Source organism: Biomphalaria glabrata, chromosome 15 (genome assembly GCF_947242115.1).
Source record: "Biomphalaria glabrata chromosome 15, xgBioGlab47.1, whole genome shotgun sequence".
Lineage (NCBI taxonomy): Eukaryota > Metazoa > Mollusca > Gastropoda > Planorbidae > Biomphalaria > Biomphalaria glabrata.
In genome coordinates, this window is record NC_074725.1 from 12,870,979 (window position 1) to 12,888,201 (window position 17,223).

The following is a 17,223-nucleotide window of genomic DNA, read 5'->3' on the forward strand; positions in this document are numbered from 1 at the left end:
AATTTTTTGATTGATGAAAATGAAAACTTTTCCAAAGTCTTAACTGATCCGAGAATTAGAATTAGTAGAAAAAAACGTATACAAGATTTCTAACAGAAAGACAGACTAACAGAAAGACAGACTAACAGAAAGACAGACTGACATAAAGAGAGACTGACAGAAAGACAGACTGACAGAAAGAGAGACTGACAGAAAGACAGACTGACAGAAAGACAGACTGACAGAAAGACAGACTGACAGAAAGAGAGACTGACAGCAAGACAGACTGACAGAAAGACAGACTGACAGAAAGACAGACTAACAGAAAGACAGGCTGACAGAAAGACAGACTAACAGAAAGACAGGCTGACAGAAAGACAGACTAACAGAAAGACAGACTGACAGAAAGAGAGACTGACAGAAAGACAGACTAACAGAAAGACAGACTGACAGAAAGACAGACTGACAGAAAGACAGACTGACAGAAAGAGTTGATAGAAGTTGATTTGGGAAGTCGGTACTTTGTAATGTCAACTCTCAGAAGTTGGAGCAGTTCAAGTCTTCCCCCACAAACTTTGACCTGGAAACACTTTGCCGCTCTAGCTGTACATCATACAATGGGCAGACGGTGAAGGGTGGGTGTGAATGAGCCCTACTAAGTGCCCTAATATCAGTCCGTGTACCTTTTTGTTGTTATGCTGCTTTATCTTCACATTTTGTGTGTGTGTGTGGATGAACCCCAGAGCGCACTGCGTTCATAATGAATAGCAAATACTACAAGATAATGAATGCAAACACAGACCAGTCATCATTCCGCCCTCGGTCTCAGAGCTCCGGTTTCTGTCTAACGTGGCCCTCGAGTATTGTACCAGCTCTGTTGTGGTCAATCATATTATAGGATCAATAGCCAGCTTCAGTCTGTGGACAATCTACAATAACACAGAATGTTTTATTTTTGTGTGTGTACTGGGAAATGATAACTGGAATGAGACATACAATACATTGCAGGCCCACCGTTTGGACGCTTTATGTCATTGGTCATGGGACGATGGAAGTCGAAATACAGGCTGAGACCTGGTCAAGCAACGCTAGAGATAATTTAACATTATGCGTAATTAGTGTTAGATTAATATTATTTAGGGATTGAGACTTTACCCTCTATCCTAAAAGTACCTACTATTTAACATTGAATACATTGTCAGTTTAGGACACCTTGTCCCAGTTTGAGTGTTTTGCATCTTCTCCTCTCAAAGACTCGAGTGCCCTCGTGTGTTACTTGCTGCTACCATTCGTGCTCTATTAGTTAGATTTGACACAAGGAACTTGTAAGTTTAATTGGCCATCTATGAAGTTCATTATAAGTAAAAATAAATAAATAAATAAAGTACCCTTTCGGATCTTGCGCTCTATGGGGCAAAGATATTCTGTTTCTATGTCCGGTGAACTAGGATGTTATGTGGCCAGCACATCGACCAACCGCCTTTACTTTTCCTCAACTAATGTCAGGTATCGATTAGAGTTGGGTGGACTCAATGGGGGGGGGGGGGGGAGGATGGACTAAAATCGTGAATTTCAAAATTCCAGTGTTCCTCGGATTTCGAACCCGAGACCTCTCGATTCAGAAGTCAAGCGCGTTACTTCTCAGCCACCACGCCCGATGTACGTAATGTTTCCAACGAGTGATTATTGTCAATGAGAACAATAATAATAATATACTTGTATACTTGTGTCAATAAATTTGTAATAAATCTAGACTAACAATAAAAAGTAAAAAAATTATTTATTTTTTAAAAAGGGGGGAATTAGTCAATTACAATATGTTTCGAGATACCAAACAAAATAATTGATTACCAATAGTTAATGAACTAATTGTTTAATTTTTTTAAAAATTCATTCTTGTGTTGTCAGGTAAAAGAAATAAGAGTGCTAAATTTCCGCTTGATCCGAGATAAGTTGTGGGGGAAATAACGTGTACAAACTTTTGACCAGAGACAGACAGAGAGGAGATAAGAGCTGATGATTTCTACAAAACCCAGAGGTCCATGGCTTGATATCTTTTAGCTGTTTTGTTTTCCTAAAATTTACAGACCTAGGATCTCTTAATGCGTAAGCCTAAGGTTTGGAACTCATCCCCCTTAAGTTTCTACTGCGTTAAAAACCCAACAATTTCAAATGTATTTAAACTAGCTTGCGTTTCTAGCTGTTTCTAGCTGTTATATGTCTTATCGTGTAAATTTATACTATTAAAACAAAATTAACGAGCTATTTTGTTTTCCCTTGTAGGTGAGGTCATAGAGACTCAGGTACAAAAAGACAGTGAACGTACACAAGCTGGACCTTCCTCTTCGCCTCCTTGTGAGCCTGAGCTGATCGATGAAAACACTGACCTCAAACTCTCAGAGGATTGTCTTTGCTCTACCAACAACGATCGACCACCTTCTGATCTACACCCTTTGTACAGCCCTCGCCATAACGACCGCAGCTCAATTTCTGAGGATACACGAGTCTCTGACGTCACAAGGGGTCAACCTTCCGATGTCCACTTTGCTTCGGTTCCTCAAGAAAGCCAAGTTTGTACTCCTGAAACAAATTTGGCTCACGTCGAAAGTGTTGCACGCGTAGAAGGTAAATCGCACGGACTCACGCTTGAAACATCGCCATTGAAAGAGCAGCCGACTTTGACAGAAGCGAGTTACTCTGGGGGTGTTTATTGGCTTCTAGACAACAAAGGGCACGACGAAGAAAACGGAGATTTCAGTTCACGAGCAAATTTACTGCCAGTCGAAGATCAAAGTGCGTGTTTACCGCACCGCGATGGCGCCGACAAGGGCGAAAAAGTCATCGACGATCCTGCTAATTGTGCAGCGGCTACAGAAGACAGACTCACTGTAAAAACAAACATTGGCCAAGATTTACAAGATAAGATTCGGGAGCAAGGGCAGAGCGAAAGACATTGCTTGGAAGCAAAGGGAGTGAACTCTAATTGTTTTGAAACTTCGAAACTACCTGTTATCGATAGTTCGGATCTCCAGGTGCACGATCGAGTCGCACCAAGACAGAAACGGAGCCTGAAGACGAGTGACAGATCGAGTGAAGTCAAGAGGGCCGGGTTTAAAAGGCCGAAAAGACTTCCCCTAGGGGATATAGGCTCAGCCTGTGAAGAAACAGAATCAAAGCGGGCTAAACGAAGCGGATTTATTGCCGTTGACCGAAAGGATTGCTCGGACAACAGCGACAAATATGGTGGTGAGACTTTGTCACGCTCGGGGCCGCATAACACAAATAAAAACTGTGCTCGTCGGATTAGCAACGTGAGAACCGGGGCGACCAGGGGACGACACACTACTGGAATTGTGTCCTGTCCTTTGAGAACATTTCATCTATCTAATTTTAGCAAACGTGACGTGAACATTTCCCAAGGGGAAATCCCGAGTCAAAATGTATTCGAAGGACAGGGGGAGGCTAGCAATGGTGGGAACAGCAATGAATTCCCTATAAACGTTCCTAGATATAGATTCCAAATTGCGGAGTCCGACTGCCATGAACTCCAAAACACATGTGTCCATCAAACTGTAACTAGTACCAAGTGTGGTAGTATTTCTCAGGATACCAAAACATCCAAGGGACGGGTGCCGTTAATATTAAGCTCTGGGGACAATTTTTCCTTAAGGAAGGTCAAAGTGCGACAAACAAGAGCCAGTGTACTACGACAGCTTAAAAGCCCGACATCCATTCATGTAAACCACGAGCCTTGGTCGAGCTTCGGCATCGCGAGAGGCACCGCTGCGGGCGGCAACGCCCAAACTTTATCAGAGGCAATATCGTCGAGGAAAAGTTCTCTGTCTCATACTAACAGTTCCTCGCGCGCAGATGGCCTGATCCACTTGAACGCATCGAAAGCAATGGAGGCCCCCTCGGTGAAAAAAGTAGTCCAGGCTAAGCAGGTAAAGAAAAAACTCGAGTCGCCCAAAGCCACCAGAGCTTCTCAGAGGGCGAAATTAACGAGTTCAAAAACATGTGAAGATTCAAAGCACAGTTCGAGTCTCGGTGACAGTGAGACAACTGTAGAACGTGAACAGGGCAGCCCTCCAACCGGGGAGGCGCCCACGAAGGTACATTTGACACTGGGATTTTTGCGGTTAACACAATCCCAGATGTCTAAAATGAAGAGCCCCGCCTCTTCTAAAGTGGGCAGAGCAAAACAGTCTGAGGCCCAACATACAGACACCAGAACTAAAACTGTTTCGTCACAGCCTACAGGAAAAAACAACTCTAAACGTCCTAAACATTCAGGAGATTCTGAAGCCATCTGTGCAATAGATTCAGACCAGCAGAAGTCTGGAGTTATCTCTCCTCTATTACGTAAGGCTTCGAGAAAAGAGAACATTTGCTCTGATCCCGATGCCAACATGCGGTCGCCTAGAACGAAAAAGAGGCTGAGCATTCTGGGGGTGACGTCATACCCAGACGTTTTGTCGCCCGTGACCTCACCCTCAAGATCAGAACCCCTAAGCCCGAAGATCGAAACGCTTAGCGAGTTCAACACCCTGGCTCCCTCGTGCGACGCCTTGAGAGAGGCTCGTTGCAAATCGCTGTCCCCATACGATCACACCAAGGTGGGACCGCCTCTTCATTCACGTTCAAAAAGTGGTTCGGCAAGTCCTGTTCTCACAAACCGAAAATCGCCAGCCACAGAATCTCTATCGAGGAAGTCATCGCCTGAAAATCACGACACAGCTACGCATTTATCTGCATCCACCCCAAAGAAAGCAACTTCCCAGCCTTCAGCTCCACCTATGACACCATTCAGATCCGCGGAGCACATCAGGCTAGCCCTGAACAGATCGCCTTCCTTCCTTCCCGTATCCAAGCATCGAACCCAGGCCTCACACAAAGAGACTTCATCGTTGAAGCAAACAAAATTGAGAAACCCATCCAGTCTTTCACAGAAGGAAGGTAACAAACCCGTCGCACACACGCAAAGACAAAATGTTACTGCCCTTAAAAGAAAAGTTACGAAGAACGGCGCTTCCGGTCAGGCCGCCCCTGACAGAAGGAAAGAAACGACACGGGGAGGTAAGCCCGAGGTCATTAACAGCTCGGAGATGCAAATAACTTCAACCGAGCCAAAAGGGAAAGTCGAACCGATAACTTTGTGGCCGATCGATCCTCAAAACCACGTGATGTCTGGCACTGAAGAGACGGGAGCTATAAATAGCCATGACGCTATGTCAATAAAAGATGTGGGACAAAACACTACCGAGCCAAGCGATCGAAATGTGGAACTAGTAAGTGGCCTAATCAGAAACATTACCAACAATGACAAAAACAGAAGCCGTGAAGTCGTAAAGATGGCAAAGGTCAACGGTCAAGAAATGTCAAAGTGTGAACTCACGGACAGGACAATTGCTAGTGGTAAAAATGCAAAGGACCTTGAAAACTCGCGAACGAAATGGGAATCCCCGAAAGAGATTGGCCAAGATGACCGACAAAGTTCCCAGCGTTCGCTCCATAAACTTTCCCACTCCGCGTTACCTGCTGGGGAACAGGTAAATCAGTTCCAGGGCGTGGAATCTAGGTCGAGTTCCAGCTCTGACATTAATGGTGCATTAGTATTAGGGGAAATAACTCACGAGGATGCTTCGGTTACACATACTCACGGTGCCCCCACAGATACCCCTGGGGATGACGCCATAAAAACAATTTCACCCAACCGACCCAAGGCGGGGTCAAAGCTGCCCCGAAAGACCGCCAGCCCTTTTATGAAAAGCAATCTCAGTGCTAAAGTGGTTGAGCTTGGCGTGAGCCGGAAACCCGCTAGCAAAGTTGGTGACATCAAGGCGAGACCGGCGTCACGAGTCAGTTCAGCGGCTTCCACTCGCGAAAGCTCGGTGGACAGCAGGTTTGATGACGACACGTCGTCTGTCAAGTCCGACAGGTCACACCTATCGACCGTATCGCTCACGTCACAGGGCCGTGCCAAGAAAACGAGCCCCAGTGAGCCAAAACAAACGAAAGCCTCAGCCTCAAGGCCAAGGGTAAACGCAACGGCCCCTGTTGTTATCAATCAGGTCGGGGTTAAAAATAAACCTCTCCACGGTAATAGACAAAGCTCCAACGGCGATTCACGTAACACTTCAACGAAGGGGCCCGCTAAACGCGGCACGATAACCTTACCCAGCGCCGTGCCTGGCCCTCTGCCAGTTAGCAGTGGAAAAGCATTACCGGCTAAAAAATCTACCAACTCCGGTAAACAGGCGAAGATACTCATCAGCAGGGGAAGGGAAATAACCCAGGAAAAGAGTGCTGCTCCCGCCCCATCAAGAGTTATCGCAGACGAGGCGAGGAAAGAGGGGGTGAAAAAAGAGGGCACGGTTCCAAACCTACAAGCGGGTAATAGAGGAAGTCAAAAAGAAGCTGAGCACGCGTGTCCGGTTTCAGGTCCAAGTGATAGTGCAGAGCAAAGGCGTGATAAATCAGAACATAGAGGTCTTATCTCAATAAAAGAAAACTCTGATACAGAAGTTCTGTTTAGAATAGCAAAAGTGGAGAATGTATTGGAAGGGAATATAAATGATTTCTCTAGGAAAGAAAGTCAAGCCTTAGATGAAACAGACAAAGCAATGGAATCAGGGCAAGCTGACATAAATTCAGAAACAGCAGGGCCCATGTTTGAAACATCTCAAGTACCTAGCATCGTGTACGCGGGAGTCCAAGACATAGATGAGAATTTAACGAGCGCTAAAGATAATGTTTTCGGACAAGAAATCTCGCCTCTGCTCTCGGGTGAGTCACTGATGTACTCACGAGGTGTTGTACATAATAAACAGCCGAGCTCTTCAGATGGCTCCTCTTCTGCACGTGTGAGCGATTGCGTGAAAGATGAAAAAGATGATGGGGGCTCATCTCTATCTGCTGCCGATGAGTTACTGCCCGGTGGTGAACTCGTCCGGGTGCCCGATGCACACCCCGCGCCCGTAGATTATCAGCCCGAGAGTTGTACCCCTTTTCACATTCATCCTGGCCTCGGAGGAGAAAACGCGCTCGCGGGCCCGGCTCAAGTTACGCCCTCACCCTCCTCTCTCGAGAGGGAAACGGGAGGAGTCACGCCGATGGACGCCGCGATCGGGGAGGTGGGGGAGTTGGGGGAGGAGGCAAGGAGCGAGAGACGAGCACAAAGAAATGAGGAGGACACGAAGAAAGAGGAGGGCGGGAGAGTGCCGGAGGGAGGGAGTGTACAAAAATGTGTTAAAAGAGCAGACGAAGAGCACGCCCGTGTTGATGCCAGGAGGAACATCGTTGTGTGTGTATGTTCCACTGTGAACATAGGGATTAACAACAGCCAGGGAGATGGTCATTCGCAGACCATGGACACTACGTACATTCAGTGTGACCATTCAGCTCGGATATCTTCCCTTCTTCAGGACCAGCACATTGGATACACGAAACAACAACAAGGTCAAACTCTGGAGGTCAGTACGGGTCAACCTAACATTTATAAAGACATTCAAAATGAAAACATGACCCAAAGTGTTTCTAACTCGTCGGATTCGATATGTACATTATCTCACACGATACCAATTACTGACGATTCTGTAACAATGAAAACATTGAACTTGTCTAGTCATGATAGCATCGATTCGTCTCTAACGAATGATCTTTCTAAACACGAGTCCATTAACGTCTCCTCTCTTACCCTTCCTTCTGACCACACGATGGACACTGGATACTGTCCATCCGATACTGACCAGCTATCCGAGAAGGCAGCTTCGAAACTCAAGTTTTTAAAACGGGTCAACTTCGATTACATTCAAGAAGACAACGAAATGTCCTGTGGAGTATCGATTGAACATGGGAGCCCTTGGATAAGGGAAGAGGAGAGAAGCGATGAATGTAATCATCTGTCAGAGCAACAAATGGAGTGTAGTCCCCAGGGGCGGTGTCATATGTTCAACTGTGAAAAAGATAGCTGTAATTGTTCTTTACGTGACATGGGCGGATACACGCTTACACGAGAAGTAAGAGACGCGGTATCGGAGAGCGAGCCGCATTGGTCGTCTGACGATAAATGTACTTTTACCAAAGCGAGACAAAATGATGATTCCCTACAAGATGAAAACGAGGCTGAGATAGTCTCAGATAGTGATGATGAGCTCCTCTCATTAATGCTGAGTAAAGATGACGTAGAGACCGAGTGTATCTCAGCAGGCTTATCTCGGCACAGAGACTATCAAGGCGATAAGCTCGTCCCTTTGAAATCTTTTTCCGAGTCGAGCGAAGAGGGCGCCGACCTCGTGCCGTCTGAAGTGAGAAGCGGGAGCAGGGAGGAGAAAGCTGAAGAGGGTGACCAGAGTGAGCGACTTTACTCACGCGACAAACGTGGGCAGAGGGTCTCTGTGTACAGCATGGAGGACGAGAGCGCCTTCACCACTGCCCTTGACGACGCCCTGCTCACGGGGGCGGACGATAAAGATGGTGACGACGATGATGACGATGATTCGAGCGGCGATAACATTTGTCTCACTGAAGATACCTTCGATCTCATGGAAGGCCGCGATAACATTGGTGCAGGGGCGCCGGTAGGAGGGGAGGACGACTCCGAGTCGACTTGCTCCGAGTCGAGCTTTCAGTCCGCTACCTCGGATATTTTGATGGTCGCCGCCTCGCCCCCTTCTGGTGAGCTCGCACACTTTCAAGGGTGTGGGACCAGTAAGGCGGGGGAGGGCATGGCCAGAATGATAGCGTCAGATTCCGAGAACTTGGATGAGTGCTGGCAAGATGTGAGCAGCTCGCGGGACGGTGAATTTCATGAGGATATTGTGTTAACTTGCGGGCCTTATGGCGAGGATTCTGGAGTTTTGTCAACCATGCCTTTCTCTTCAACCCCAAGGGCTTCAGGTCGACACGGTGGGGCCATCGTAAGCAGGTATGATTATGATGTTTCTCACGTTTCTTCTCGTAAAGTCTCGCATGATGGGATCTCGTCCGAGAGTTCTCAAACTGGCACTAACATTAATGACAATCGAGGTACTTTGTTACAAAGTCTTTCGCTACCTGCTATCTCAACGTCATCAGCTCCAAACGAGCTGACAGCCGTCTTCGGGGTCACTGGAGGTCAACTTGTCCTAAACAGTTCATCGTTCAACGCTGGGGGCAAGAAGGCGGACCCTACTTGCCAGCTGATTAATGATGTTACGACATCGTCATCTCTGACGTCATCAACACCTCAGCCTGGATTATCGTTACCTGAGCAGACTTCAGCCGAGAAGACGACACAGGCCAATGGCACTGATGTTTTCGACACACTAACATCATTGAAAGACATTATGTTTGCTGACGACTATGTGGATGAAACGACGTCAGCCACACCAACAGCATTATCCTCCTCCTCATCCTCTCCCTCATTGTCTTCCCTCTCAGACAAAAGACGCTCCAGGCAAGGTAGGATAGCGGGAAACAAAGTGGCGCCCTCTATGCTCCCTTCTCGCTCATTCTCATTAGAGCCTAGGAGGTCATCAACGAAGATTGATCCCGAGCCCGGCACCCGAAGCCGTTCCCCGTCCTTTTACAGCAATACCATCGTAGTGGACTTGACCACCCACAGCAGGAACCACAGGTCTCAGCCGGCGCCCTCACAAACAAAACCAGATGTGGCGGCCCCCGCGACCCAACGAAATAAGCTCCATGCGCACAAAGATATCAAACAGATAAACTCGACTTCAGCGCCAAAAGATATCAAACAAATAAACTCGACCTCAGCGCCCAAAGATATCAAACAAATAAACTCGATCTCAGCGCCCAAAGATATCAAACAAATAAACTCGACCTCAGCGAATATTCAAAACGTTTCAATTGGACCTTCAAACGCGATCATCGTTAGAAATGGTGACGACGTTCAAATTGAAAACAACACAACCAACATCATCCGTCCAAAAAGTCAACAAACTATTGGGCCTGTATCAAACAAGACTTTAACAAGCCAGACTAAGGACAGTCACGCATTGAAAACTGCTTGTAAAATCAAAACGGCGCCTTTAAACACTGGAATTACTAGGGCGCAGGACAATCAACAGAATGCCACCACAAAAAAGGGCAATAGGTTGGAGAAGAACCAGAGATTCGAACCCGTGGAATCGGACAAGCAAGAAAGTCACGCTACTAAAACAATCCCGTCCCAGCGTCAAGGTCTAGCTATAAATAGCCGGCTACCTCAGCCCACTGAACAGAAAGAGAAACGGGACAAAGGAGTTACAGTGGACAATGGGCAGACGAAAACAGAACGCGACCCTGCATTTAGAACCGCGAGTGAGGATTGCACGCAGGCTGTTCCCTTCTCGCGATCTCTGGAGACAGGTCTGGCCAATGACAACACAGAGTTTTCCCACGACCTTTGCCCTCTACACACGGGGGAAAGTACGTGTGTAAAAACTCACTCAGGGTTGCCATCTCTCACTGAACATAGACACTGTGTAAAACACATGGACACTGGATCTAATGATCACACGTACTGCGCCCAACAAACCAACAATGAAACAAATAGTTCGCTATTTACTTTCTCACCACTTGATAGTCCATCAATGTCCAGTCAAATCAGTGACCATCAGTCGTGTCAGGGTGAGAAGAATATACCCACCACAGCAGCACCCTCTCACGACATTACAAAAACTAGCCTTTTTGAGAGCGGGTATTCTTCTGACATCAAATCCCCGGACATGCGTTCACCGACGTTGGAAATGGAGGACAACTCTATAGACTCTTCGTTGCCCGAGCGTTACACGGAAACCACCGATGACACTACTGTGTGCAAGGGGGCTGGCATTAACTCTCAGGAAATGGGCTTATTATCGCAAACAGAATTATCTGCTAGTGCTGGAATTCTGATAGCTGCAGGCACGATGCCTGTATCTGTGAGAGAAGTAAGCTCGGTGAATGGCTCCATGGCTGCCTCCAAACCTTTGCTATCTTTAACTGCTGAAGATAGATTAAAGGCGAATATCACACGAGAGGAAACTCTCGGCACGAGAGCAGAGGAATTACTGCGCCCAGATAACGGTGCCGTGGAAGAGAGCGTTACGTCACAGCGCCACAGTAGTCCTCAGTACTTACTATCTGACCCGTGTCACGATAACTCTCAAATGTCAGAAGGTCATCATAGCAGCGTAAACAAACATGGCAGCCGAAAATCCGGACGCGCGGACATGAACAAAGCGGATATTCACGATGGATACAATGTGGCCCGCACAGTCAACACTGACATAGGTGTCGACATTAAAAGTGAAAGCACAGATTACATCAACGGAGGGGACCCTCCTGGCAAGGGAATGTTTTCTCAACTTATTCAACTAGAAGAGTTCCAGGTCGATGTTTTGGCAAGTGGTAACAACTCTAGCCCGGGGGACGATGACATTTGCAATGCGATTGTGGCCCCTGAATTTAACATTGCTAGTAAAAGGGTCTCTCAAGCAGAAGACGTCTCCGACACTGTTGATCAGAAAGCAGAAGTGGAATCACATGACATCATAAAGAACGTTTCAGAAGCAAAGTGCCCGAAGAATGAACTTTTAGATGAGCTCTGTCCAGACCGCGGGGCTGTGTGTGTTCCTGTCTCTAAAATTAACACTCCCCCTACACACGGTAACGCGCTAGGCGGGTCTCCCGCGAGGTTCGAAAAAGATCATCAACTCCTGAGTGGTATAAATTATCCCCCTGATTATCACACATCTGGAAATGAGCAGATACACTCATCGCACGGGGAGAGCTTAACCACGAGTGACTCGCCTCGCTCCGAGGAGACATGTAAACACCGGGCCTCGTCCATCGAGATCACGTCGAGGGCGGGCAGTGGACAGGAGTATCTAGACAACTCACGTGAGTTCCTGTCTGGAAGCGAGCCGCCAGTTTTTAAACGCGAGACCTCCGCTCCTCGGCTAGACGTAGTGTCCAACACAATAGATTCCAGTGTTGACACCGAGACGCTGGCATTTGCTGACGATGAAGATTCTTTCCCTCTCTCCGTGGATACACATCGCACCGTTCACACAATTAATGAGCCTGCTGTGAAATCGGTTGACTCCGTGTTTCATGATAGCAAAGCAGATTCAGTCTCTCCACTGTCAGATGACCAACACGGGCACCGTGGATCGAGTGGGATTAATTTGTGTGTTGATTCTAAGGTATCGATACATGATACGATGGATTACCGCTTGGATAATCGTGCTATCGATACTACGCATTCAAAAGATATTGGATATAATCGAAGTAATTCAGGAGGAATATCGAGTGCTCACATCGGTGTGGTTAGTGTGCATTCAAAACATGAAGTGTGCACGGATTATAGTACGAGTGGTAAGAGTTTTGCCCCTTGCTTGCGGCGCACGGACTCTGAGGTAAGAACTAGCCTAGCACCCTCTCTCTCTCCATCACTCTCCTCCAACTCAGTTCACGAGACCTGTGTCCAGTCTTTGACCAAGTCCAACACATTCCCAGAACATTGTCTCCAACAAAAACAACTTTTGGGCAGCATTAAATCCCCGCCCACAGCCCCCAAACCCAACCTCCCATTGCAGCTCTTGCAGTCTCTCCGTCTCAGTCGGAAGCTTTCCTCAGAGGGATCCGCTGGCGACGGGGTGGACGGTAGATCCCAGTGTGACCCTGTCTTCTTATTTGACGGCGAAGCGGGGTGGCTGTCAAAGCAAATAGACGTCGATAGAAAACACGGCAATTATGTTGATAGAACTGAACTGTATGACAACCCCAAGCAGTGTCCTGTCATCATTGACATCAGCAGATCTTCAGATGACCCCAACACTCCGGCCACTGACCCATCTTTTAAAAAGAGTCTCATCACTTCTGTCTACGTTGAGAAGCAGAACGAGATAGTCGCGTCATCAAGGCAAGACTTCGTCCTCCACCAAGCACTCATCAGTGGCGAGACAACACTGACAGAAGAAAGTGACCCCCGCGCCAAGGGCATCAATTGCTCCAGTCTTCTCCAGCGCTGGAACGCCCTGAACATGTGCTCCCCTCCAAAGGCAGAGGCGTCCCCTGATGCACACAAATACCTCAGCCCTTCTCCCCACCCTGACCACCCCCCTAAAGAAAAAAGTCCCTTCATTCTAGAAAAAGTCTGTGAGCTACTCAGCAAGATATCAAAAGATACAACAGAAGTTATTCGCCCTAAATCACCGCTACCGTTAGCAGAAGAAGTCAAACCGCTCGCCCCACGCCCACAAGAAGCAGCGCCCCCTCAGGTAGACAGTGAAAAAGAAAGGGGCGTTCGGGTGGTGAAAAAGTGGAAATCCATGATTAAAAAATCACGCGTGGTGGCCATCAGAGAAACCCTGAAAGTGAAGATGTCTGGAACAGAAGAGAACCCTACGCCCCTGACTGCCCCCTTGTCCCCGACACCTCAGAGAAAGTACAAGTGGGCAAGGGGTGACGCGGGCATATGGAAGAAGGTGTATCTGGATGAAAACGGGCAAGTAAACAGTGAGATCAGTGACGAGTTCCAAGCATCGGTGACAAGTTTAGAAACATCGCAAACTGCAGCAACGGACGAGCCTTTTTCACATTGTTTACCAAGGAATATTCAGGGAGACCAGTATTCCCATTTCGAACAAGTAAACACTGTTGAAGCTGAAAAGTCTATAGACAATAATACATTGACGCCACAAAATGACACCCTCACATATTTAGATATAGGTAAGTCTAGAGAAACTTCTGGAGAGGATGAGAATCAGCTAGACTCAAGAGTAGGCTCGGTTTCTGATGTGCTCAACACACAAGACTCGGTCAGTACTAATGTATCGTCTCTGGGGCTTGATGAGCCAAAACTTCAGCAGGAAGACATTAACAGTGTAGTAAAGAAAATCAGTATTTGTGACCAGCACGTTGACCACTCCACTGACACCATTTCGACCAGTGACGTCAGCGCGGTTACTTTCACACGCAGCCCCAGCAGACGAAATGACTCGATTTCTGTCTCGGAAAGCTCCAACTGCTCAACCAGTGAGCGCACAGCGAGGGTGGCTGAATCTATTTCTTTTGAGCAGGAACCACATCAAACACCACAAGAAAGGGATCTGGAGATTTACGAAGATGTAGATCAGCGCCTGGCAGTGTCGGATCAACAAACAGATAGCAGGGGGCACCCTGGCAGCTCTGTTTACGACACAGCCACTCCGGATACAGCAAAGCTGGTGTGCATTTCGCCAGACGGTGCTCATCCGGAAATAGACTTATCAAATGCCAAGGGAGTTAATTCTGGATCAGGTAATATAATCAAGGGGGATAATTTTGACATCACCGGTGATAACGGCGAGAAGTCAAAACACAGACCGAGCCTAATTGAGGGCGGAGTAGAAAATGAGTGTAGTTTAGAGAGAGTCGTCGGCACAAGTGATGCGCAACAGAAGGTTCCAATCGATAAATTCAGGCCAGCTGGTAACAATGATGATTTAAACAATACATCATACGTCTGTGACACTTCTACAGTAAGTACTCGGACATGTGACAACACTGCGGCATTTGAACATGATCATGATGAAATGACCAAATTAGATCAACTGGACATTATAAAAGAAACATCGGACTCTCTTGGCCCAGCTATCGAACAGGACAGATTGGACTTAAATTCATCCACAGCTGCTCAAGAATTAGCTAACGCTATCTCAGACAAGGATGCTCCATTTAGAAAAGATAACCCTGGGGTGTTGAACACTAACAGTGAGTCTAACGTGAAGAATCCAGAAGCTAATAGTGAATCGAGCCAAGTTGATGTAAACACGTGCCAGAAATATAAAACCTCGGACTCCAGAAGTAGCCACGCATCAGTTAGCGAGTCTGACGAAAACTCTAAAGTGGATGCAGACATGGCCCCCTCTGGCGATGGCGGAGACTTTGTGGGTGCTGAGAAATCTGAGAAAGCAAACGAAACCAATAATGAAGGAGATAAGAAAGAAGAGGGCGAAGAACAGAAGTCTAAGAAGTACACCTGGCCCACTGTCGCAGAAAGCCTTAAGAGGTTTCAGAAATCTATCGCTGCGACCCCGCACAGGAGCCACCTCCAGCGCGGGCGTGATCAGCAGTATCTTCTTACCACTAAGAAAGACAACACCATCTTGCGAGGCTGTACTGAGGGTAAACCAAAAGCTGATCAGTTTGGGGCTTCTTGTAGCCCCACGCTGCACCAACGTGCTCTCGCAAGAAATGAGACATTAGTTGAATCTGAACCGAATGTTGAGAATTCATCTTCTATCGCCCTTGACTCGAATGATCATTTAGACAATAATCAAAGGACCGTCACAAGTTCTGCCTCATCACCCACATCACTTAAATCTACAATCACTGCAGAGAAGTCCACATGTTCCCCTGATCAAAAACCTGCTATACCACCCCCAGTTATAGATATGAAGGCGAAAAAGCCCACGTCTTTAATCAGTTCCTCTTGGAAGCCCCCCTCAATGCCAGAAAAGACTTTACCCCCGTCACCTGTTATTGTCTTATCGCCAGTTAGCGCCTTTGGTAAAGCTAGCAGCATTGCCAGTTCGGAAATTGCTACAAATAAATCTCAAGATGTTCTGGAAACTTCTGGGAAACCTTCTTTGTCAAGTGAGGTCATAAGAACTTCTACTTCCACTGCTGACGTTCTTTTGTCCTCATCGTCAGCTTCAGATGGATCTGGAGCATCTTTGTTCAAATCCATGACAATGTTCAAAAAGATACAACAGGACCAACCTTATATTCAACTGCTTGACAGCGCTTCTAAAAACCAGTCTGGATTACCCACAGAAGGAGTGACCTTGCATTTCGAATCCAAGGACGCTCTTCTACCAGCGCCTGGTGATTCCATCACTCCGTCAGCAGAGGACCAGGCCATGATTTCACCAAGGTCAAGGAGAAACCTTCAAAGTGCTAAATTGATCAGCGTGAGCGTTTGGGACACTCACGATGGGGATAAAAACCTGAGAGCCTCACGTAGACTGTGGACCCCAGAGGAGAAACCGGTAAGTGACTTTGTGCTAGTCGACATGTAACCTCCATACTCTATATATTTTAAAGGATCTAACTTTTAAAACATTTACATTTTCAAAATTTTTCACTTTTAAAACACTTAGCTTAAAAACAACAAACAAAAAAACACATTTGATAATGATCCCAAAATTCTGATCACAATTTTACTTTATTTTTTAAAACACTTTTTATAAAAGTTTCTGTGAATCTGTAGAGGCTAATGTGTGTGTGTGTGCTCGTCTGGTTAATGTGTAGTTTAAATCTGTGTGTATGTGGTTAGAACTTGTACCTTAACTTACGTATAAAGAAGCTATTATTACCATGTGTGATGCCAGAAAAAACATATCTACAATTATCTTCCCTCTCTGTTTAGTTTCCTAAGTTTTTTTTATTTGGTTATATCTTGTTTCGTCCCAGCATCGGCTACCTTAAGGTTAATATCTGTAGGAATGTGAAGAATGAAAACATTTATTTTTTTTGTTGTTGTTGGTTATATTTAGAAGCATCACAACGGGGAGATAACTCAATCTAAGATTCTAAGCACTTCCCTAAAATGACATCATCGTTCCAATACAGAAGTAGAAGAAACAAAGCGTGTACATGTACACATTCTCTTTGTCTTTTCTTTTGTACGTTGTTTTGTTGCTGTTACAAGTCTTGACCGTTCTAGTTCAATGTTTGCTCTTGACTTTGATGGTTCTCACACGTTTATCTATCAACTCCTTCATTGCACATTTAGGTGGGGGGGGGGAGGAGGGGGGGGGGCTTACTGTTACAATGTAGTGGAGTAATTTGAGAAACTATTACATTCTGTAAGGCTGTTATATTTTAGTTCTTTCAATATAGATACAATTGTTTAAAAAAAAAAAAAAAAGGCGTACCAAATATACACAATGTAGCTTAATATCCTTTTTTCCAACATTTATGCAAATTTACCTTACGAGTTTTAAAACTAATCAAATTAAATAAAAATTTACGGCTAACCACTAAAATAGAGAGGACGGAACACTTGCACTTACAAGCGCAGATATATAGTTCTTCCATCAAGGTTCGATGAAAATCACCACATTAGAGGTTCTTGCATTGAAATTCTCTGCATTTTCAATGGTGGTGAGACCCATGTGAGCCTGCAATGCCCAGTTTCACACTGGGCAGGTTATTCCAGTTGGAGCTAGTGTCATGCCTTGCTTTTTATTTGATGACGCCTTTCTTCTGTTATCTAGTTCTCTGCAA

The 17,223-nt window shown here is 46.2% G+C and overlaps 1 protein-coding gene across 4 annotated transcripts in view; it reads left to right on the forward strand.

Annotated features, from left to right (window-relative positions):
- The window catches only part of LOC106055773 (uncharacterized), a 193,879-nt gene that overhangs the window by 80,251 nt on the left and 96,405 nt on the right, over positions 1 to 17,223 (forward strand). For all 4 annotated transcript variants that reach the window (XM_056012939.1, XM_056012936.1, XM_056012938.1 and 1 more), the window contains one exon: positions 2,263 to 15,983. In XM_056012939.1, coding sequence (XP_055868914.1) covers positions 2,263 to 15,983 — 13,721 coding nt within the window. The remainder of the gene's footprint in view (positions 1 to 2,262; positions 15,984 to 17,223) is intronic.